The 24,123-nt window shown below is 50.4% G+C and overlaps 7 protein-coding genes across 7 annotated transcripts; 4 read left to right on the forward strand and 3 right to left on the reverse strand.

Moving 5' to 3' along the window:
• Positions 1-496: 496 nt before the first annotated feature.
• VFPPC_17826 (YCII-related domain-containing protein) lies at positions 497-829 on the reverse strand (the record flags this gene model as incomplete). Its single annotated transcript, XM_022429504.1, has 1 exon — positions 497-829. One exon carries the CDS (start codon positions 827-829, stop codon positions 497-499), a length of 333 nt encoding a protein of 110 aa, XP_022285442.1.
• A 2,580-nt stretch (positions 830-3,409) lies between these two features.
• Positions 3,410-5,513, forward strand: VFPPC_08329 (Zn(2)-C6 fungal-type DNA-binding domain-containing protein; the record flags this gene model as incomplete). The annotated part of the gene is made up of 5 exons (XM_018287056.1): positions 3,410-3,611; positions 3,732-4,068; positions 4,124-4,703; positions 4,761-5,258; positions 5,322-5,513. The coding sequence occupies 5 exons, from the start codon at positions 3,410-3,412 to the stop codon at positions 5,511-5,513; spliced, it is 1,809 nt and encodes a 602-aa protein (XP_018143904.1).
• A 276-nt stretch (positions 5,514-5,789) lies between these two features.
• VFPPC_08330 (Oxoglutarate/iron-dependent oxygenase) lies at positions 5,790-6,975 on the reverse strand (the record flags this gene model as incomplete). Its single annotated transcript, XM_018287057.1, has 3 exons — positions 5,790-6,175; positions 6,239-6,536; positions 6,640-6,975. 3 exons carry the CDS (start codon positions 6,973-6,975, stop codon positions 5,790-5,792), a joined length of 1,020 nt encoding a protein of 339 aa, XP_018143905.1.
• A 1,357-nt stretch (positions 6,976-8,332) lies between these two features.
• On the forward strand, positions 8,333-9,709 carry VFPPC_08331 (monocarboxylate permease; the record flags this gene model as incomplete). The annotated part of the gene is made up of 1 exon (XM_018287058.1): positions 8,333-9,709. One exon carries the CDS (start codon positions 8,333-8,335, stop codon positions 9,707-9,709), a length of 1,377 nt encoding a protein of 458 aa, XP_018143906.1.
• Positions 9,710-10,074: 365 nt separating this feature from the next.
• VFPPC_08332 (salicylate 1-monooxygenase) lies at positions 10,075-11,556 on the reverse strand (the record flags this gene model as incomplete). The annotated part of the gene is made up of 2 exons (XM_018287059.1): positions 10,075-10,922; positions 10,992-11,556. 2 exons carry the CDS (start codon positions 11,554-11,556, stop codon positions 10,075-10,077), a joined length of 1,413 nt encoding a protein of 470 aa, XP_018143907.1.
• Positions 11,557-12,607: 1,051 nt separating this feature from the next.
• Positions 12,608-13,414, forward strand: VFPPC_08333 (alpha/beta-Hydrolase; the record flags this gene model as incomplete). Its single annotated transcript, XM_018287060.1, has 1 exon — positions 12,608-13,414. The coding sequence occupies one exon, from the start codon at positions 12,608-12,610 to the stop codon at positions 13,412-13,414; it is 807 nt and encodes a 268-aa protein (XP_018143908.1).
• Positions 13,415-14,377: 963 nt separating this feature from the next.
• Positions 14,378-22,279, forward strand: VFPPC_08334 (hybrid PKS/NRPS enzyme; the record flags this gene model as incomplete). The annotated part of the gene is made up of 2 exons (XM_018287061.1): positions 14,378-14,998; positions 15,080-22,279. 2 exons carry the CDS (start codon positions 14,378-14,380, stop codon positions 22,277-22,279), a joined length of 7,821 nt encoding a protein of 2,606 aa, XP_018143909.1.
• Between the last annotated feature and the right edge of the window lie 1,844 nt (positions 22,280-24,123).

Here is a 24,123-nt window from a genome sequence, read left to right on the forward strand (position 1 = left end):
TGTTGCCGAAAAGGGTAATTCCTATTGCCGGCTCGGAGTGCAATGGGGCTGAATCGGAGATAGCATTGCCTCACGATACGGCATGAAACTATAGGAAACGGGGCAAACAATTGAAGACGTTTGCAAATGCCGCTCGGATCCGTGCTGGTTGAGCTAGTTCTCCATGCGAAGACAGAGAATCACCGAGATCATTGAAGCCACACGGCTGCCTTGTTGTAACGTTGGGAAAAACATGTGTGCCGGTGAGACCGATGCATATGCGCAGAACGCATAGTTCTCACCACGAAACAATTAATTCAAACGCTGGAGCGAGAAGAAGCAAATTTGATCCAAGAAGGCGTGTTCCATCACAAGCATACTATTGTGTAATATTTGCTGCTAGCATAGAGGAAGACTCATACGACTACACAACTGTGATGGGTTACTACCCTGCACCTTTTTGCCCAAATTTGCTTTCCAGCTCTCTTGACCTTGCCGCGACGCCTTCAGTGACAAACTACTTCGGCTGCCTAAATAATTTGAATGGAGTCACCGTCGCCCCATCCAGGTCCCAGACTCCAGCCTTTCCAAGAGGGTCGCCTTGCAAGATGTTGCGTACTTCCTGCTCTCCACCTGCCAACCTGAAGACCAGCACGCTGCCAGTGACTTCCATGGGCGACCCTGGGGTAGTAGGATGACTTTTAAGGGTTGGGCCTGAAAAGACCAGGCGGCCGGTCTCACGGTTCGGTTGGTGGTAAGCCATGTGTTGCGCGCCATGCTGGAAGCGCGCCTGCAGAGTCCCAGGCTTGTCCCAAATCTGGACAAACCATTCGACTTCTTGGTCAGACATAATGATGCGGGATAGTTTAACGCGTAATTGCAATAACGTGGCAGGGTAACGAAACCAGGTACTTGTGTGCTGCGAGAAGATAAAACAAGATATCGTCTTGCACGTTTATGCAAGGCCGGGATTGAGTACCATTAATAAACATTGAAGCAAGAGCATATCGACCACAATTCAACATACTTGCCTGAAACTGAGATATTTGCCGGCTCGGGATTCCACGAGCTCCTTCCGTAACCTTTCCACGATTTGGAAACGTATCGCCGGAACTTTCCTGGCTTACGAGTTACCATATTCACTGACCCCCTTCACCACGATGCCCAAGAAGGATGCCCAAGAAAACAACTTTACGATAACGTCAGCCGCCGTCGACTTGACGCTATGCTCTAGATTCTAGAAAGTGGTGATGGGGCTCGGAGTTTCCCATGAGACATGACACTTCTTCTACTCACCACCCCTGCTGTTCGGGCAGATGAATGGGGCGGAGATCCGTGTATTACCTGCAGGTAGCATTGTGCAGGCCATGGTACGGAGAACGTTTGGTGGAGAATATAACTGCGATGCGTCAACTGGTGAGATTATTTACGCGAGCCCTTGTTTTACTGAGGGCCTAGTCTGGCTTACATCTGGTCTGTGCACTATGCCTAGCATGGCTTAGCCATTTTGCTCTTTGGTTCAAGACTTGATGAGCAAAAATACAATCCGACCGTCGGACGACAGGCGTAGAGAAAACGTGGCAGTTGAAACGGGGGAGGGGTTGAGCACAACCTAACGAGTTGCCTGCAATTGGAAATGGACATGATTGGTTGTTGACGGCTAAAATAAAAGGTTGATAACGAATCCCGTATGTAAGTCCTGGTTGAAATGGCAGTCTGTCTCCCTGGCTTGTACAGCACAAAGGGCGTGATTGCGTTTGCAAGCGCCAGGGCATCACCAGACTTTGGTGTCTGGACTCTGGACTCTGGACACACTTTTCCACCAAAGAGGACGACCGCGATACAGAATACGTAACAACAGTCTGGTCTGGTCTGATCTGGCCTGGTACTTTTTTCTTTGTATGGGTCTCGCCCGTTCAGCCACCGTGCCTGTGCCGTTGCGTTGCGGCTGGGGCCAAATTGGTTTTGGTTTCCACCTCGGCTGATGCCGATGCGAATCTCTCAGTTGGCTAAGCCAATCGACTGAATATTATTAACTAAGTTAGGAGCCGGGTCCGAGGACGGGACCCTCGAGTTCGTATGCAAGTTATGCAAATACCACGAATTTGGTTGGTCTCCAAGCGCGCTGTCAGCTGGATAAGCCGCGGCACGGTATGGTACGGTTTCATCAAGCTGATCAACATGGCTAAAGTCGGTACAACTAGACAGCTTCCAAGAGTGGCTGCTTCACTATTCATCCTTGATGGCAGGTTGTTCCCCGCATGTAGTTGGTGTAAAGGAATCTGATAAGCTCGACCTGCTTCTTTGCAACTTGCCAGAGTCCTGATTGAGGTAATTCTATGCAATATCGCTTAGGGTTGGGGTTAGACAGACAACATGGAGGGTTCATGGAGGCTGTAAGGGTGCGGTAGGGTGTGTCTGTAGTGTAACACAAACTGCAAGACGCAGGCAATGATGGTGGGATGGATTCAGTGGCACGGGTCATCATAGACGCCGGTGCAGATGACCCTGCATTTGGAGATGCAGATGATGATGCAGATGAACTTCAGCCCTTGCCAAAACACTGCAGCGAGTTGGAACGCCCCCAGCCACTATTCCGATTCATGAACTACTCAGGCAAACAGACTATTGAACTAGAAACGGTGAGAAGCGATGCACACGATGGACTAGAACCGGAGAAGACACCAGAGTCGTTCTGACTGGTTGCCACTGAGATGCATTATCGCTCATCTGTCGGGCAAAGAGGAAAGCCTCGTCTCGTGGTGGCGGACGGCATCAGATGGTCAAGTGCCATTTCAATCCATGGATTGCGGACCAACAACGGAGATTGGCGTCTTAGGACACGGCAGCTAAGCTAAGCTGACTGTACACTTTGTATTCGAGAAGGAACAAAATCGTACAAGAAAATACGAACGGTTTGAGATCTACCAATTGGTATCAGCTTTTGCTGTTGTGTTGGGTTGAGCGCCTCGAAACGAAAAGGATCAAATCAAGTCGAGGAAGCATCTTCTGGGACAACGGGCCGAGACCACGTTTGCCGGAAATCAAGGCAAATATGCGAGCCACATTCCGTGCCTGTAGCCGGTAGACACGAAATACTTCATGTCATGTATATATGCTTACGCTGGATCTGTTCTTGGGGCACAACATCTGGCGGCTAGTTCTGCGGCCTGCGTCTTCTGGGGGCTGCTCGTTGCATCTATTCTCCCTCGTTGCATCTGATTGTTGCATGTCAAGTCAAATACTCAGCCCGTGCCCATGCCCATGTTGCATATACTGTGCTCCGTTTTCAAACTTGTAAACTTTATTTTTACAATTAACGTTCCTCCCACGCAAACACACATACATACATCTTCCGTGGCTATATCATATATGTACTGCCGGGTTCCCCTCCACAACAACAACATCTTGTGCAAGTATATCAGCAGTCATGATTGTGGCATCCCCTCCTCCCGTTCGTACCAAGCAGAGGCTTGCTTGCCAAGAGTGTCGACGGCGCAAGCTTCGATGTGATGGCAATCAACCTCGCTGCTCCACGTGTGAGAATTCCGGGACGGAATGCGACGTCAGCACGAATCGTCCGCCAAGAGGTCCCAAGAAGGGGTACCTCAAGGCGCTGCAGAGCAAGATTGGTATGTCTCACTTTCTTGGCTGTTTCTTGGCCATCTGAGATGATCGACCGATCGACAGGGTCTTTCAGAAACAGACAATAAATAAAAGTACAAACCCGAGTAACTAACGACATGGCCTAGATACTCTTGAAAGTCGCCTCGAGGCGCAAGAGAACGGCCACTTGAAATGGCCGGATACCATCGACAACGGCACGGACCTCATGTCGTCAATACCGTCGCTGCCATGCATGACGATCGCGGGATTCGAGAACCCAAAACTAGATGGCAACCTTTTTTCCATGTCCAATCCCATGGTTTCGGATCAAGATCCGTTTCTTGCTGCCTTTGTTGATGTCTCTGCTTTGCCGCCAACGACGGCCATGTTGCCTGAACATGCGCCGCCGACGCCATCAACAACCACGGGGTCGAGCCGAACCACCAGCGGCATTCACGTTACAGATATCATGCAAGCCGAATTGTGCGTATAGCTTCATTTTTTACCTTTGACAAGATTTTATTGACCGAATAAGTAGAGATCAATTATACTTTGACAGAATACACGCCGCTGTCCCCATCTTACACCAGCGCAGGTACCTCTCCTGGTCCAAGTCGCACTTCAAGACCAATTCGCGCCTCTGCCTTCAATATGCCATGTGGGCAACGGCGTCACTCATGTCAGCCCAATTCCAGCATATGCAAGACATGCTCTACTCAGAAGTAAAGCGCATGTTGGCCAACTCTAGCCTCCCAAGCTCGAGCCCAAGCCCAAGTTCCAGCTCCAGCTGCAGCTCCAGTTCAAGTTCAAGCTCCGGCAGCCAGAGCAATCACAACGCCGCAATACATGTCGAGCTGGTGCAAGCTTGGGTTCTTGCTGCGACGTACGAGTTTGTCAAGGCAAACCACCATGAGGCGTGTATCAGCGCCGGCCGCGCCCTTCGTCTTGCTCAGTTGATGGGGTTGTATAAACTCGACGTTTCAAATAATGCCACTGCAACTAGCGAGACCGATTTTATTATTACCGAAGAGAAGCGCCGCGTATTCTGGATGGCGTTTACTCTTGAAAGTTTGTATAGTATGCGCAACGGCCTGCCTTTGGTGATACATGAGCACAATGTAAGTCCCACCAACTGGACTACTTGCCCCATGACAACTTGAAGCTAATCTGTATAGATTACAACATTTCTACCTGTACCGGATCCAGAGTTCCAGAACGGCCAGCCCGTGCAGACAGGTTTTCTAAGCGACTGCATCGACAAGCGAAGCACCATTGTCAAATCACCACTCAACGAATGCATCATGCTCATGGCCATGTGCGCGAGGACCCTGTTCCACGCCCACCAGTATAACACGCACTGCCAGAGCGGCCAGGCAGAGTGCGACCATCTCGACTGGCAAAAATGGCTCGACAATGTGCTCCTGGTGCGGCTACAAACGCTGGCGCAGGACTATCCCTCCCCTACCAACTCGTGCGATCCCACGTTGCTCTTCGCTAGCTGCTTGGCACAAGCCACAATTGTCTACCTCTGCAGGGAGATGCAATCCATTGAGTGGCCTGATAATGGCGGCCGGGGCATCCCACTGGTAGCTGAGTATCAGCAGCGGGCTCTTGCTGCTGTTGAGCATACGCTTGAGTTTGCGCGATCACTGACGGATTTTCCTCCGTTCAAGGTAAGCAACTGCTTTCCTCTACACGCCGTTACTTGTTATGACCTACTAACATGTTGTTTATAGATTAGCCCTTTTATGCCAATCCCGTTGTTCATCTGCGCCGAATTTCTGTCTCTAAATCGCTCTAATCCTGCGACCGCCCCTCTGCTACAGAACTTGGTGGATATACTTGGACAGTTGAAGGAGGTTGACAACCCTCAAAAGTATATAGGCCTGCCGGATCTGGACCTAGTTACAGCGTCTATGAATCTGTGAAGAGGGATGAGCGGAGTCGTTGTGGCGAGCTGTACATATTGCAGGCTTGGCGAGTTGGGCAAGGAGCGTTGTACTTGTTGCGCATAGACTTGAATAGCAAATCGCAGCTTTTTTTTTACTTCAGTTCCAAATCATTGCATAGGTGTCGCTTGGAATACACTTTTATCATTGAGTTTTTTTCATATTCACACTTGGATACTTTATGATGCGCCAGCTCAGCAAACTATACAATTGAATCGCCTACCAACTTGACTACATAAAGTAAAACTGTGCTCTCTATCTCACCTCCAACTCCTTTGCATTCTTGAGCAAATCGCCCGTCTTACCACCAAACGTCTTGATCGCATTCTGGCGAATCTGCTCCCCGAGAACAATGCGACCGCCAGAGCCATCGAGAACCGGCGCATCAAGCTTCAAGTTCCCATTGAGGAAGAAGGCAACGCTGTAGCGATCCCTGTCCGTAGTGAGCACACGATGACGCGCGCTGCGATAGTACCCGCCCGTGTAGCGATCCATAGTATCGCTAATATTGATCACGTATGCGTCCTTCTTAGGCGGCACAGGAATCCATGTCTCGGTCGGCGGGTACCACACCTCAAGACCCTTTGTGCCCAGTTCCTGAAGAAGGATGGTGACGCAGCCGAAATCGGTGTGGTCGGCGACTGTGCTCTCTTCGTTAGCGACATGTGCCTCGGTTTAGACACTAAATGTGGTTTGCAATTCACCTCCAAACTGTCTGTCGTCGCGGACAGGCTGTGGCCCGTAGTGAAGCATTCTCATCGGGATGGAGGCATTCTCAGCCAGCACGTCGAGCGCATCGGGAGCGCAGTCCCATGACTCCGGGAGACCGCGGCGCAGAATCTTGAGCAGGATCTTGACCAGGTTCACCATCTGCGCCTGGTAGGCCATTACGGGCTGGCGGAAGTCCTCGTCCGGGATGGCTTTTGGCCAGAGGTTAGGCCCGCAGGAGAAAGTGCCTGCATCAGGATGGTCTGCGGGAATCTCCGCGCCTACGATGAATGTCTTGATTATTATCGTCAGTCGAAATTGCTCAGCGGTGGTTTTAAAAAAAAGTATTTGATGGCTTTGTTAGACAACAGAATGGCGGCGTGAAAAAATGTTATACCTCCTTCGTATCTGGCAGCAGACCCTTGTGGTGAGTCTGAATCAATGATGGTTCGTAGCCTCTGAAAGACTGGCCCAGGGAGTTGCTGACGCTAACAGACATGCGCTCCTCGATGGGAAGGGCGAAGAACTTCTTGGTCAGGTCAAGAATCTGCTGACGTGTCTCGGGGGTGACACCGTGCTCGACAATCTGGAAGAAGCCGTACGTGGTGGCGGCATGATGGACTTGGTCGACGACATGCTGTTTGTCTGCCTCGGTAGCGTCAGGGTTCAACCAAGCACCAATGTCGACGGTGGGGATGTAAGCAGGGGATGCTTCAGTTGTTTTGATAGCCATGGTTGTATGTGTGCTCTGTAATCTGTCTGGTATCAAAGGCCTGCCTGTCTCTACAGTGCTGTACGTCGCTAGTGCGGTTTAGAAGGGGGCGTCTAACCTGCCGTTTTCACGAGAGAGTGGTCAGAGCTACGACGACTATAATATCCCAAAATCCATGCACCTTCTACATAGTCTGGCTGTGAGCAGCCCATCATGTGTGAGCGAGGCTCAGCTGAGCCAGGCTAAACCGGTGACAACACACAGCTGCAAAGTTTTCCCTTGGAACATTTGAACTGATAAATAGAGCTTCCGAGCGGCAAATCTACTCGTCTCGGGCGGGTGCTCAGGTTACAGCAATTCCTATCTCCGTGGTGTGGGTGGGAACAAAGCGCCCAGGAACACCCCCTTCGTGTCCCCTCTGACCGGCATATTTGTGTGACTCTGATCTGTCCGGAGTAGATGCCCCTCCGATTACAGCAATTCGTAGATCCGGTGTGAGTGGAGCATTCAATGTTTAAGCCCCCCGGAGTTATTAGCTTCCAAAGGATGGCAGGGCTGAAATTGGGGGCTGCCGTTCGTCTGCAGGGGACTGGAGGAGCGGGAGAGAGTCTTTCCCGAAGAGGAAACAGAAACTCCCGGCCAACGTAAACTCCTCAAGCCACAAGGAATTCATGGTGGTCCAAGAGGGGGTCGCGCCTTTGTCGAGTTCGGGGTTTTGACAGAAAAGCCCGCAAACTAAATCGTGCTCCCCAATAACCCTACAGTATTTTCCTTTGGTACCGAGAAGAAGTCCGTCTCTTGCAGCAAGTAGCGTCTTCGTTATGCCAAGACATAAGCTACTTAAATAACCTTAACCCTTGCCCCAGGTGTGTCTCCATAAATCGGTGTCAGCACGAGATCCGTGACAGGAACTAGGGGTCCTGGTAGTGCTGCCATCCGGATCTCTGAGGGTGATGAAGGGTGGCCCACCTACGGGAAGACGGGCTCGGCGCTGACTTGGCTTGCTCGGCGTTTCTTTATTGTTTCGCAGTCAAGCAGTCTGCTGTCGTGGACTTCCAAGATAGTTGGGCTTGCAGAGTTACGTGGGCCATCTCGGATTTCGGGTTGCCACCTCGGAAGAAGGATACATGGAATATGTACTTTGACTGTCGTGATTGACAATGAAAGCCTTATAGTGCCCGTAACAAAGTTTCTTCCAGATTTAGACATGCTATACTTTATTGCGCTTGTTTGTTGCACTTGTTATGCAAGTCACGCTCACCAAGACGTTCTTCCTATCCACTGATTAAAACAAGCGTGCTTCAAATTAACAAAACTCCAACTACAACTCTATCATTTCTCCAAACAAACAACCATTACGGTGTTACGTTTGACCAAAATGACCAGAGACGAAAAGTCAGACTTTGCCAAGGGCGACGACATACCTGGTACTGACCAAAGCTCCAGGTCAAGTCAAACCCAAGATCAACCCGCAGGTGTATTACCAGAGCAGCAGAAGGATTTGGAACAACAACCTCCTCCTGCTCCTGGCCCTCCTGCGATTGCACCTCCTCCCAATGGCGGCCGTGTTGCGTGGACGCAAGTCCTCTGCGGCTTCTGCCTGTTCTTCAATACGTTTGGTATACTCACCAGCTTTGGTGTCTTCCAAACCTACTATGAGTCCACGTCGTCTCCCTTCCGTCGTGCCACTTCAGATATCTCCTGGATCGGATCGCTCCAGGTATTTCTCCTGCAGTTCAGCGGCATCATCGTCGGCCCCATCTTTGACAAGGGCTACATCCGCTTGCTGCTTGGCCTTGGCGGCTTTCTCATCGTGTTTGGGCACATGATGCTCAGTATCGCGAGCGCCTACTGGCAGATTTTGCTTGCCCAGGGTTTCTGCGTCGGTATCGGCATGGGCTGCTTGTTTGTCCCTTCCATCTCCCTTCTGCCGTCGTACTTTTCCACACGGCTGGGTTTGGCGATTGGCCTCGCATCTGCAGGTAGTTCCGTGGGAGGTGTCATCTATCCCGTCATCATGCAACAACTGGTTGAAAAGGCAGGCTTCCCCTGGGCTGTCCGGGTCCTCGCCTTCGTCTCACTTGTGACGTTGGCGGTGCCATTCACCCTCATGCGGGTTCGGTTCAAGCCGGCCAAGGCCCGCGCCATGATCGACTGGACGGCATTCCAGGATCTTCCTTTCCTGTGGTTCGCCTTGGCAACAGCCATTGCATTCATGGGGTTGACTGGCTACCAAATTTTGTTTGCTTTCTACGCCAAGGAGCAGGGCATCACTTCAACAGCGTTTGCCTTTAATCTTGTCTCCATCTACAACGCCATGTCTACCGTGGGACGCATTGTACCTAATGCCATCTCAGATAAGATTGGCCAGTTCAACGTCCTCGCACCTGCGGTTTTACTCACCGGCGCGGTTTACCTCTGTACCATGGCCACGCATACGCAGGGAGTCATGATTGGAATCACCTTGCTTGCTGGGTTTTTCCTTGGTGTTCTCACTGCCATGCCGCCGGTGTGCTTGGCCGTGCTTACCAAGGACAAGTCCAAGATTGGGACGAGAATTGGCACTGGTTTTGCCATTATTTCGCTTGGCACGCTTACTGGTGGCCCGGCGTCCGGTGCAATTGTGCAGCGAAGTCATCCTTTGGCGTGGACGGCAGTTTGGTCGTTTACCGGAGCTTGCATGTTGGTTGCAGGTTCAATGTACGCTGCTCTCCGAGTCGCGAGGTCTGGATGGAAACCACTTGTCAAGGCGTAGTTGAGGTTGTAGCTCAAGGGGTTGTGAAACATGTTCGCGGAGGTACATTTATGACATTGTCAAAGCATAGACGCAGGGCAATTGGGGCGCCGTTTTGGTAAATACGTATCAGATTGAGATTTTATACGGCCTAGATAGAATGAACTAATAGATGACAATTCATGACTCTTTTAGCAGGGCAGTCTAAGCGATAACGTTGTGTCCTTGCAACCAAGCACACACCCCGTAAAATACCATCATGGTCTTAGTTGGTGTGTCGTGAGCACTAACGAGTACCGTCATAAGTTGTGCAGCATTAATAAACAAACGAATCCATATGAATACAAAAATTAATGCTCAGACGCTTCTTTTCATTGAGAGTCTAACTACGACTTGACCCGTATGGTGTTAACCGCCCTCCCATACTTCTCTACGCTCTGTCTAACCATCCCCATGTAATCAAAGTTCCAAATCTTCAGCGTTCGATCCATAATCTCCTCAAAACACGTCTCGGCGGAGACTCGCTTCGCTGGGTCAGCAAAGTCGGGGCTATGCTGCAAATCACACACTCTCCTGCTGCTGTTGACCAGCCATTGGCTCCTCCCCCTTCTCGCATCATCATAAACACGCAAGGCAGCAGCCACAGCGTCGGCTTTGCTCACGCCGCCGATTCGAACTGTGCCAGCCACCTCAGCCAGGAGGACAGAAAGGCAGAGTGCATCCTCGATGCCCATGCCGGCTCCTGCGCCATGGTGTGGTGTGCTCGCGTGCGCGGCGTCGCCGGCTACACAGACCCTGCCGTTGTTGTAATGCGCAAGAGGGTGTTCGTACATGTCGAAAAGTCCCATCACGGGTACTGTTTCGGGCATCTTTTCCAATAGGTTCCTGATCCTGGGGTGCCAGTCCTTGAAGGCAGCCTCGATATCAGAACGGGGGCTCTGTCGGGCAGTCCAGGAGCCCTCTTCGGACCAGGGCTGGGGATCATGGTAAAACAAGGCTACGTTGACCAAGGTGTTTTGTGCAACGGGATAGTGAAGCAAGTTGGCGCCAGGGCCTATGTGGTTGTAGTAGATGGATGCTGTGGTTGCGCCGAGGGCATCGGCGGCTGCAGCCATGGGAACAAGAACTCGGGCAGATCGCACATTTGTGTAGGTTGGCACGCCCTCCTTCGGAGGCGAAAAGGGATTGAGCACAAACTCGCGAGTCCTAGATCTTATGCCGTCACATCCAACAACTGCAATGAGTCTGTGTTAGTGCCAGCCATGGGGTGGATTCTCTGTGAGTTGAGTTGAGCCCTACGAACCTGCATCCGCTGTGGCTATCGTGCCATCCGTGAATCTCAATGTGAGTCGACCGCCATCTTCAGGGTCTGCAATGCTCTCCAATTCCTTATTGAAATGGATCATGTCACTGGGAAAGAGGGTTCCCATCTGGTCGAGGAAGTGATCCCTCCTCGTGCCTTCGATGCCCTTGTAACCAGCATCTGCCTTCATGTATTGTCTCTGCCATCCACCAGGGGTAATCTCCCATTCCTTATTCTTCGCAAGCTTACCAATATCCAAGTCCTGAGAGAACCCATCAACCCATCTGAGGTAGTCGTGTGGATCGTCAGGATCCAATGCGGAAATGGGCACACCTCCGCAAAGACGCAGAGCAGTAATGACACCGGGATCAATCATCTCCATACATGCCTTGGCCGCAATGTTGAAGCCGATTCCGGCACCAGACTCACGGAATGTTGACGATCTCTCGTAAATTGAGACGGGCACCGAGCGCCGATGAAGACCAGCAGCGAGTATCAAGCCAACGATTCCGCCACCCACGATGGCGATCTCAGGCGGACTCTCAGACGTTGGCCGGGATCCCATTGTGACGAGAAGATGTTTCAGTATAGAATGAGTTGTGTACAGATGATGCGATTGGCATTGATCTAATCTAGATTTAGCTCAGGCTGGCAGCTTATATAACTTTTAATGTCTCAAGGCTTGCACATGAGTGTAAATATGAGATCGAAGGTATCACCAACAGTCATTTCCGTCTCTTCATGCAATCCTACATTTCGAAATATGCAGAAAGTGCATTCACTGTTACTCAACTTCACAGGACTCAATCCATCGATGGTCTGAAAATCCGATCCCGAGGCAGCCCGACGCTAGTACTCTATATAATCGACATCTGTAAGCTGAATCGGTTGTTGATTTGACAACTCGGAATTTCTAGAATTATTTCCTAAAATGGCATGTAGCTCCACTACTCTATCAAGTGGGCTCTGTGGCCGTCTATAGGTCGACTGAGAGAAACTCCGAGGATCCTAGCCGCATTCCTGCCTATCTGCTTATGGACTAATTGGTGAGACGAGATAGTTTACCCACGGAGCTCAATGCAAGGGACTGGAAATAACAAGCATTTGATTCGTCCAATTTCACCTCGATCTTACAGTCGACGGAGTTTGCCAGCCAGCTGAAGACGCAGGTTCCACACAGTCGGTTTGCGAGTTCTCGCTACCACTCTATGTCCAGCCTCATCCGGCCCTTGTTCGTGATCATTGCCTTACCCCTTGTGATATCCCAGCCTGAATACCCACAAGGATGAACATGTGGTGACTGTGCAATCTAGGGTTTCATGCCGGAAGTTTAGGTGCGTAGCCGCCGTGTTGCAGGCATTGCAACCTGAGCACGTTCCTACATGCTGACCCAGGGGCGTGTTGTTAGAGTCCGGTTCCCATCGAGATAGCCATGTTGGTGCCTATCAGATAGACGTTTTGGCTCTTTGAGTCAGGAAACTCCTCCCTAAGAAGAAGTGTATACTTCCTTGTCTCCCCATTGTCGGGAATTTCTGCTTCCTTGTGTTACACTATCAAAACCACCCTACTCATCCTTTCGTTTTGCATGTATCCTGTGGAAGTCGTCTACAGCCAACATGCCTATCTCAACATGCGAGGACTCTACTCCTCAAGATTCTACATTACATTTACCTCGCATACTCTGCCTTCATGGCGGTGGTACAAACGGTCGCATCTTCAATGCTCAGTGTCGTGCCATCAAGGAGCAACTGTCAAACGACTTTCGCCTCGTCTTCGCTGAAGCAGCATTCCCGTCGCACGCAGGACCAGATGTGCTCTCCGTATACAAGGACTGGGGCCCTTTCAAGCGCTGGTTAAGATGGCTACCAAGTCAACCTAACCCTGGGCCTCAAGCTATTGTCGACGCACTCGATCAGTCTCTTTACAATGCCATGTTGTTGGATGACATGCGTGGAGCGACTGGAGAATGGGTTGCACTGCTTGGTTTCAGCCAAGGTGCCAAAGTCTCTGCTAGCTTGCTCTACCGTCAGCAGTTGGAAGAGGAAATATATGGCATTGGCAATGCATCTACAAGATTCCGGTTTGGGATACTCTTTGCTGGCCGGGCGCCTCTCGTGTGCCTGGACCCTGATGCTGAGACAGATCCAAGTCTTCCAGATGCGTCTCAAATCACTGATGTCAAGGGATACAAGCGGCCTGCCTTGCCTCATGGCGAGAATATGTTGAAGATACCAACCGTACATGTTCACGGGACAAATGATCCGGGGTTGGATCTCCATCAACAACTGTTTGAGGAGTTTTGTGAACCTCAGAGCAGAAGACTCGTCGTTTGGGACGGAGATCACAGATTGCCGTTGAAAAGGAATGACGTTGCTAAAGTGGTTCGTGAAATCCGCGAACTGGGCCAAATGACTGTGTTATGAGCAGATGTAGATGGCTTGTAAATGATTCTGGGCAGACGGCGTTTTGCGGCAGCTTTTATTGATAGTAGAGATTCTTTTATGTACTCTGTTTGTTCATAGAGTTACTTCAGTCTTTTTTATTAGCTATTTTGAGTTGAAAGCATTTGAAAGCCTCATGACGCAAACTCGAAATGGTGGTTGGGCGATGGCTACTTCGGCGTATTAGAGCGTTAGCTAATCTTGGAGTATTATTTGGCATTGAATACTTTATTCTCAATGATATGCCATAAGAACAATGAGAATAGCTTCAATAGAGATAACAAATATTGGGGTATGGAAGGTGAATTGCGCGAGCGAATTGAGGCGAGTGAGATATTGCATTGGCTTTTTCTTGGCACGGGTATTATCACAGACGCCGAGGCTGTGAATACGATTATTGCAAGCGAAATTCCTCCGAAAGAATCGTAATGCGGTGGTAATACAACAATGAGGCTGATAGATAATGCAACACTGGGCGAACCATGAGCCTGTGTTGTGCGAGCAACCATGAACGGAGTTTCTTTAACAATCTTGAGGCTAAGCGCCATTGCAGGGGCAGAACTACATGTTCAGAGTCAGATTTGAAAGGCGCATGCGTGGGCAAATAGTAATGCCGAGCGGCTTTGGGAAACGTTTTACCGGGTGCGGTATAGTCGCCCCGGTGTATGGTTCTCCGGCGAGACACATTCTAGAAGCTGTCTCAGTTTATAGGAAATAAGCTTGAATCACGTATTTGTTTTATTTATACATTATGAACCCAGCACCTACTAGACCTTACTTACTGCTCTAACTAAGTCATCTACTTCCTCTGTCGAAGCAATACTCAACAACTGAGCGGCAAGCTCGACCACCCGCCATTCAACAACTACGGCGGAGAAATACAAAAACCGATATATACCATATTAGAAAACAGCAAGGTCAAAGAGAAAGGACAAGACAAGAACAATGGTGGAATCAAAACTTTTCGTCTTTGGGCCACAGGCTCTCAGCTTCAACGCAATCTCTTTTGAGAGCCTTCTTGCTAAACTGCACCGAGAGGATCTGAGTACATGGGCACTGGATGTCATCTCAACACTCCCCGCGACGCTGACTTCACTGTCAACGGAGGTTCCGAAGCTTCTAGAAATAGATGTGAAACAGCTGTTCGACCCGTTGATCAAGGCACTGCGAACAGGGGAGCTCCCGGCGAATTGCTACCCTCTGCCGAATGCGCTGCTCTCACCACTCGTCGTCATCTCCCAGCTCGCGGACTACAGGGCTTTGATCCGAGCGACCGAACCTTCTTTGGACACGTCTGCTCGGATACCCGCCCAGATCATTGCGGATGCGGAGACTCTTGGGCTTTGCACTGGTGTCCTGACCGCATTTGCAGTGGCATCCTCCGCAACAATTGCTGATTTACTTCATCATGGGGCCGTGAGCACCCGGCTGGCCATGATCTCTGGAGCATTGGTTGATGCAGATGACGCTTCGAACGAGGAGGGGAAGAAATCGACGTCGTTTTCTGCTTCGTGGGCTGCCGCCAGCCTCGAGCACTTGAACGCGACGTTGCAAAAGTACCCGGAGGTAGGTTACCAACCGTCTACTATGTTTAACAACAGCTTCTTTCAAGTTTTACAAGGACAAAACTTACTAATGTTTAAACAGGCATATTTGTCTGTACGAATGGACGACAAGAGAGCTACGATTACAAGCGCCAAGGACGTGGCCCCTGAATTACAACAAGCTTTGAAGGACCGAGGTATTCATGTGTCGCATGTGGCCCTTAATGGGCGATTCCATTGGTCCTCTCATAACCGGGAAATCGAGAAAGTAATCGAGTTTGTCAACAAGGATCCAGCTCTTCAACTCCTCGACGCCTCGAGAACGGTAATCCCGACGAGAGCCAACAGCGGGGGTCATTACCTTCAATCAGGGAAGCTTCACGATATTGCTCTGCGTGCTATCCTGACTGACCAGTCCCTCTGGTATGAAACGGTTGAACTAGCTTATTCTGGAAAGCTTCAGTCTCCAGACTCCAGGGTGCTTTGCTTCGGTTCTGAACGATGCCTGCCTCCAACAATAGTCCGGAAATTGGACTCGCGCCTCATCCACGTGGCAGACGCGGATCTATCTTCTGGTAGCGGACTTGGCGATGTTCAATCCATTCTATCGGATAGCCCAGACAATCGTATCGCCGTCATTGGAATGTCTTGCCACGTACCAAACGCTGAGGATCTGGACGCATTCTGGCAGGTCCTCTTGAGCGGCGAGTCACAGCATCGTGAAGTCCCCGAGGAGCGCTTCAGCATGAAATCTCATTTCCGTGAGGTCGACCCCGCAAGAAAATGGTACGGCAACTTTATTCGTGACCATGACGCTTTTGATCACAAGTTCTTCAAAAAGAGCCCTCGCGAGATGGGATCAACGGACCCCCAGCATCGAATCGCGCTGCAGCTGGCATACCAAGCCGTGCAACAATCCGGATACTTTGGAGTACCGGAGTTTAACAAACACATTGGTGTCTACGTTGGACATGCAAATACAGACTACGAACACAACGTTCGAAGCTATCCAGCAAATGCGTACTCCGCCACGGGTAACCTCAAGAGTCTCTTGGCTGGCAAGATTAGTCACTATTTTGGATGGACCGGCCCCAGTTTGACGCTAGATACGGCCTGCTCTTCTTCCAGCGTTGCCGTACATCTCGCCTGCCGGGCTATTTTAAGCGGTGAAATCAATGGTGCTCTTGCTGGAGGCGTGAATATCCTCACCAGCCCGGAGTGGTATCACAATTTGGCAGGCGCCTCTTTCCTGAGCCCAACAGGACAATGCAAGTCGTTTGATGCCAGAGGAGATGGCTACTGCCGTGGCGAAGGATCGGGTATGGTCTTCTTGAAGAAACTGTCTGCAGCGTTGGCAGATGGCGACCAGGTTCTGGGAGTTGTTGCAAGTACCTCGGTTCTCCAGAACCAGAACTGCACCCCGATTACAGTACCGAACTCTACCTCCCTGGGTGGTCTCTTCGGAGATGTGATTAAGCGTGCCAGAATAAAGCCACATGACATATCCGTCGTCGAGGCTCACGGCACAGGTACTGCTGTTGGTGATCCAGCTGAGTACGATGGCATCCGACAGGTGCTTGCTGGTCCTACGCGTCCCGACAGGTTATCCTTGACTGCAGTCAAAGGATCCATTGGCCATTTGGAGGTTGCGTCAGGTGTTGCATCGTTGATCAAAGTTTTGTTGATGATTCACGAGGCTGCTGTCCCACCCCAGGCCAGCTTTCAGTCTATTAATCCTGATCTGAAGGCCAAGCCGGAAGATAACATCGACATCACGACAGTTGTCAAGCCTTGGAAGGCCGCTACACGTGCTGCCCTCATTAACAACTATGGTGCTTCCGGTTCAAACGCTTCCATGGTCGTCACAGAAGCGCCGAAAGCAACGCCACAGCAAACTTCCACGCAACTGGCAGACAAGGCTGCTCCATTCTGGCTAAGTGGAACGGACGATGCTCGTATTAAGACGTACGCTGCTAAGCTTAGAAACTTTGTTCAGCAAAAGCGGGCTTCCGACAAAGTTCCAACTCTCGCGAATCTTTCCTTCCAACTCGCAAGACAATCGAATCGTACATTGAACCAGGCGCTTATCCTTAATGCGACTTCGATCGAAGACTTGGACCAAAAGCTCTCTGCCTTTGAGAGCGGCTCTGGTACAGTCTCTATTAAGAAACCTGACGCCAAACCTGTCATTTTGTGTTTTGGTGGCCAGATTTCCACCTTTGTTGGACTGGACAAGGATGTCTTTGACAATGTTGCTGTTCTGCGCAGCCGTCTGGATGAATGTGATGCGACTTGCCTCGCTCTTGGGCTTGACAGCATTTACTCTTCCATCTTCCAGAGAACACCTTTGTCGGATATTGTCAAGCTGCAAACCGCCTTGTTTTCCATGCAGTATTCTTGTGCCATGGCATGGATTGACTGTGGCATCAAAGTGTCGGCTATTGTTGGACACAGCTTTGGCGAATTGACAGGCTTATGTGTTTCCGGTATCCTTTCTCTAAGAGATGCCCTGAAGCTGGTTTCAACGAGAGCCAAGATCATTCAGCAGTCTTGGCCCGCTGAAAAGGGTTCGATGATGGCGGCGGAGGGGGATCTTGCTACGGTGGAGCGTCTTGTTGCCACTGGTCGTGAGAAATCTGGAAAGGACGTTTCCATCGCGTGTTACAATGGACCTACAAGCTACACCATTGCCGGACCTGCGGCTGGAATCCAAGCAGTCGAGGAACTTGCCAAAACAGATGAGACTTTCAAGGGAATGCGGGTAAAGGTACTCAATGTCACCAATGCCTTTCACTGCAGTCTTGTGGACTCGCTCAAAGAGGAGCTTGTTGCACTTGGCGAAACCTTGGCTTTCCGACCTGCCAAGATCCGCCTCGAACGAGCTACAAAGTTGGCCGAAACGGGTAATTTCGCTAAGGATTACGTCTCTCAACATCTCAGGAACCCCGTTTACTTCCACCAAGCTGTGAAGCGTCTATCTGATGAGTACCGCGACGCTATTTGGCTAGAGGCTGGCTCCAACTCGACCGTAACAAACATGGCCAGCAAGGCACTGGGTGGTGGCTCAAGCAATTCATTCTTCCAAGGAGTGAACATCACGGTTGACTCTTCTTATGGGCTTCTCGCAGATGCTACGACCAAGCTGTGGCGACAGGGCTTGGATGTAACCTTCTGGTCTCACCACAAATCACAGATTGCGGACTACACTCCCATCTTGCTTCCTCCTTATCAGTTTGAGAAATCAAGACACTGGCTTGATATTAAAGAAATACCAACTGTTAGCGAGACAGCAGCCACGACTGCTCCAGCGCCGGTCGTCGAGCCCGAGAAGGGTCTTTTCACGTTTTTCGGCTTCCTCGACGATTCGAAACGCTCAATCAGGTTCCGTGTGAACACGAACACGCCGGAATTCAAGCAAATGGTGGAGGCTCACGTTATGGCTAACACTGTGGCCGTGATGCCCGGTATGCTCCCAGTCGAGATCGCAATCGACGCGCTGTCCACATTGCGTCCAGAATTCAAGGACTGTCAATACCAGCCGGAGCTTCACGGGCTGGTGTACTATAGCCCTCTTGTGCCTCAGCACTGCAGCGCCGTGTGGCTGGATGTGCAAGCCGCAGATCCAAGCGGCTTGACTTGGGAGTGGAAGTTCGTCGGCCAAGATTCCAAGGGAACAGCTACGCGACATATGTCTGGCTCCATTACATTCTACCAGCCAACGAGTCCCGCTGTCCAAAGCGACTTCGCACGACTTTCACGTCTCGGATCCCATAAGCGTTGCAAGCGTATTCTCGATGGCGGTGAAGCCGATGATGTCGTCGTTGGCCGGAACATTTATCGCGCCTTTGAGACCGTTATCGACTACAAGGATCTATACCGCCATCTGACCAAGCTTGTTGGCAAAGACGGCGACTCTGCTGGCCGAGTTATCCGATCTCACGATAAAGAAGGATGGCTGGACTCGGTGCTCACTGATTGCTTCTGCCAAGTCGCTGGTGTAGCTGTTAATTTGTTCTCGGACACTGCCGACTTTGCAGACCGAGGTATTTATATCGGCGACAGAGTGGACCGCTGGATTCGCGCCCCAGGATTGCTTGCTGATCCTGCCAAACCAAAGGAATGGGAAGTATTTGCGATGAGTAATCGCGAATCAGATACCGCTTTTGTCAGCGATGTCTTCGCTTTTGATGCCCGTGACGGCTCTCTATACGAGGCAATTCTTGGTATTAGATACAGCAAAGTTCCCATGGCCGGTATTCGCAAGGCTCTCAACCGAATTGTGACAGAGAACCCCAACGCCCCTGGTTCCACGATATCACCGCCGCAGACACCACCTGTGTTCACTTCGCCAAACCTCAACCCTCTGCCCGCACCGCAACAGCAGGTGTCCTTCCCTGCAGCAGATATCAATGGTATCAATGGTTTCAGCAACGTCCAGGAGGTTCCGACTGTTAACGGTGTCAATGGTACGCGGAAGCCTGCCAAGGCTGCTAAGGAGTCACCTGGAGCGCACATCCCAGCCAAAGCCAAGGAAATTTTGAGCAACCTCTCCGGTGTGGAAGTAGAAGATATCCAGGATGATTCTGATCTTGTGGAGATGGGTATTGACTCACTCATGGCCATGGAGTTGATCCGTGAAGTTGATGCTGCGTTCAAATGCACACTCGAGACAGACCAGCTGATGGGCTTGACGGACTTCCGAAGCCTCGTGGTTTGCATTAGCACTACCATGGGCCTTGAACTAGATGGCAACACGGATAGTGGATATGACAGCGAGACTGGGCCACAAACAAACGGTGTCGATGGCAAGTCTGTCAACGGTACCATAGTCACCAACGGAGTCACCAATGGTCTGAGCCATGATGCCAATATCCCAGCCTCGACAGTTCTCAATGTTTTCCGAGCAACCAAGGCGGTAACTGACGAGTTCATTCACAACTACAAGATGAGCAACTATTACACTCAAGTGCGACCGGTATCAACAATGCTGTGCGCCGCTTACATTGTTGAAGCGTTCGACAAGTTGGGATGCTCATTCAAAGATGCCCAACCTGGCCAACAACTGGCTTCCATCTCGTACCTGCCCAAGCATGAGAAGTTCATGAAAGAATTGTACAAGATTATTGGACCCGATGAAACCGGCCTGGTTGATATCGTCGATGGTAAACTTGTACGAACCGCCGTGCCTTGCCCCAATAAGCCCGCGTCAACACTACTAGAGGAGGCGCTCCGAGATGAGCCCGATCACGCTCCCGAGTTCAAATTGTCAGCTTTGACAGGTTGCAAATTGGCAGAATGTCTAACTGGCAAGGCAGATGGCCTTCAGATCATCTTCGGCTCTGCTGAGGGCCGAAAGACAGTATCTGATGTGTACGCAGTTGCGCCCCTCAACTACACCTGGATTAAGCAGGCCGAGTTCTTCATCCAACAACTTCTCCAACGCCTCCCGGCTAACGGACTTCCCATCAAGATCCTTGAGATGGGCGCTGGTACAGGAGGTACTACTGCGACTATGGTCCCTATGCTTGCGGCACTTGGAGTTCCTGTGACTTATACTTTCACCGACCTCTCCTCTTCGCTTGTAGCGGCCGCCCGTAAGCGATTCAAGCAGTACCCTTTCATGGAGTTCAAGGTTGTCAATATTGAGTCTACACCGGACAAGGCTCTTCTTGAAAGCCAGCATATCATTCTCGCCAACGCTTGTGTTCACGCTACCCGATCGTTGCCCATCTCTCTACGCAATATCCGCCAGATACTGCGCTCTGATGGCATGCTCATGCTCCTTGAAGAAACAGAGCAGCTTCCTTGGGTAGACTTTGTTTTTGGCCTCCTAGAAGGCTGGTGGCTGTTCGAAGACGGCCGCGTCCACGCTCAAGTTACCGCCGAGCACTGGGAAAAGGATCTTCGCGGTGCCGGTTTTGGTCACGTCGACTATACAGACGGCAATTGCCGCGAAGCACAAGTGCAACGTATCATTTTTGGCTTCGCCTCCGACATCAGGTACGCCGATTCAGATTCAGCTGAGAAGCCGTCCTATCCTATCCATTTACGGCACACAGAACTAACGAGTGTCGTAGATCGGCAGGCAGTCATTGATGACTTTATCCGGAAATACACGGCCGACTTTCGCGAACCAGGATCATCTTCTTCACTATTCAACTCGTCGGTAGATGGAAGCGAGGGACTTTGCGTGCTTGTTACCGGTGCAACGGGGAGTCTGGGCTCTCACATTGTGTCGGGGGCTGCTCAGATGCCGAGGGTCACCAAGGTTATCTGCCTCAACCGCTTGGGTAGCATTGACGCAGTAACTAGACAAGAAGAGGCTTTTCACCTGAGGGGAATCGAGTTTGAGCCTATGGTCAAGACGAAGCTACAGATTCTGGAATCGGATTCGTCGAAGCCCTTGCTTGGGTTGCCTTCTGATACCTACAATGCCCTTGTCCAGTCAGTGACACACATCGTTCACAATGCTTGGCCAATGAGTCTCACTCGTACGACAAAAGCCTACGAATCCCAATTTCAGGTCATGCGCAATCTCATAGACCTTGCCGGAGAATGCACAAGCCTCCGACCTTCCTCCTTTAGATTCAGCTTTCAATTCATCTCGTCTATTGGAGCGGTTGGATATTATCCGTTGTGGACTGGTCGGTCATTAGCACCAGAACTACCAACAACAGCCGACACAGCTCTCCCAGTCGGCTATGCGGATGCAAAGATTGTTTGCGAGAGGATGCTAGAAGAGACTCTCCGTCGCTTTCCCCATAAATTTCGTGGAATGGGGGTTCGCATCGCTCAAATCACGGGTTCAAGGACTAATGGGTACTGGAATCCCATGGAACATTTTTCTTTTTTCGTCAAGTCATCTCGATTCCTTCGCAGTCTTCCCAATCTACAGGGTACATTGTCATGGTCCCCAGTAAACGATGTTGCCGGCTCGTTGCTGGATTTGCTCATGTCCGACGAGCCCTCGTACCCTATCTATCACATTGAAAACCCAGCACGACAGCCATGGCCGGAAATGATTAAGCTTCTGGCGAGCGAGCTCGACGTTCCATCTGAGAATATTGTACCTTACGACGAGTGGCTCGAGAGAGTGCGGAGTTGTGAGGCACCCATGAGTGATAATCCCGCCAAGCAGCTCATGTCCTTTTGGGAGACACATTTCCTTCGTATGTCTACGGGCCCTCTTGTGTTGGATACAAAGCACAGTCGTGAGCATTCGAAGACCATGCGTGAGAGTGGACCAGTGGAGGATGAGCTTGTTAAGCGATATATTCGGCGATGGAAGGAGTTCTATTTTTAAAGCGTTTGTATGATATTTTATGTGTTATTGTGAGTCTAGAGCTTGAATACTACTTGTAGATTTTACTTTTGACTATGGGCTTCTCCTGTAGTATGATTTACGATGGTAATGCTGGTAGAGTCCTGCGAATTCTATGACAAGATTTTACCAGATGTAGTGTTGTGTGTCAACGTGTATAACTAAAACCATATCTCTGAATCAGCGAACCATTCCCCTTTGCCAGGCCAAACTGCCTATCGGTAATTTTGTTTGATAGTACTCATTATGGACATGACACTAGATATGAAGCACTAGAGGAGTAAACAAGAGACGAGATACGTGTGGAAGATGAGTTTCTCTAGCCACGAAGCATTGAGCAAGGTGTCATCTCCTCTGTGCCAACCGGTAGGAGCTCCTCACTGGGACCTTAGCGTGAATACTTGGGAATGGGTGGGCATGTTTGCGTGGTAACAAGGAACCGTGATGTAAACGGATTTCTGGACATTTGGCCAACACTACTTCGGAGATAATTAGCAGCTCGCGCGACTGGTCCTGTAACAAGTCCACCAGGGCATCAGACTTGGCACGACTCCTCGCATAGCATCAGCCAACCACGAAACATCATCGGTCAATTGAATAATTCTGCTAGCGTTAAGCACCTCCACTTGGTGGCGCGGTAGACCACAAAACACTCCCTACTGAGACTCGAGGAAAAACGGAGAGCGGCGTCTATACGATTGCCGGGCTATATGAAGCCTTTGATAAGTGTGTTGATGTGGCTTATGGAGGTAGCTACAATATCTTGTAATACCCAAAGCCTTGCAGAATGAAGGGGTGCAATATTATAATCACGCCACTGAAGGGACAAGTATGCCATCCTGCAGCCATGAGGGCATGCATGACTTTGAAAATGGGCACGAACTAGAGTACGCCATATGTAATATGTCGCGGCATCTTATACCAAAGTCGATGGTCAAAAAAGGGCAATCCTGCCGAACGCCATTGTCCATCACATGTTTCCCCCGCAATGGATGGAAATGTGCGGTGGCCCTTGTTAGATATGGCCGAGAAATGTCCGGTAAATTGAGAAGAATAATGACATTCAAGAGAACATGATGTCAATATGCTCGACAGATGAAGCAGCTTAACTCAGTTTCCCTTTATTCAACGCCACTGCAGTCCTTGAGGGCCCAGGCTTTGGCTCGCCATTACCCTCCTTCCTCTTTTGTGGTTCTCAGTTCTTCGACACTTTTTGCTTCCTTGTGGGAGGAATCCCACGTGGCTGAAAACTGCAGTATAGGGGCTGTTACATTATAGTCTCGAAGTATAGGCTTGGCTGACCTGGCTTGTAACGACTTTGGAATGCTTTGGAATTGGCATCACTATGGAAAGCGTCTAAGAATAGGTTACCAGTAAGAAATGCTGACATCAGCACAACGGATGTCTTCATATTACTAATGGCATTGTCCGTGTTTTAGTGTTGAAAACTTTTGAAGGGTTGAAGAGAACCAAAGGATTGTATTCGTTCAAGGTACGGGCCAGTAAATTTCCGAGTGATGTTGAGTGCGGTGGTCAATTTGTGAAAGGGGGCCGCTCGCACTCTGGGACCTTGAAAATATGGAGTACTTCGCTGCAATTTTTCGGTGCTGAAAGCGGACTTTGAAAGATGAATTTAAAAATTAGCCCCCAGATACTTTATCCCTTAGCAGAATCGGCATTTGAGTGGGTAGTGAGTATGTTCAAGCTTGTCAGACCACTGTGCTTTGCCTTCATGTCTGTACCTCCAGCCTAGCTACCAGATGGACTCAAATGACGTGATTGAGACAACTGCGAGGTATAGCTCCGATGGCCATGAGAGGTAGTCT

Source organism: Pochonia chlamydosporia, chromosome 4 (assembly GCF_001653235.2).
Source record: "Pochonia chlamydosporia 170 chromosome 4, whole genome shotgun sequence".
NCBI classification, from domain to species: domain Eukaryota; kingdom Fungi; phylum Ascomycota; class Sordariomycetes; order Hypocreales; family Clavicipitaceae; genus Pochonia; species Pochonia chlamydosporia.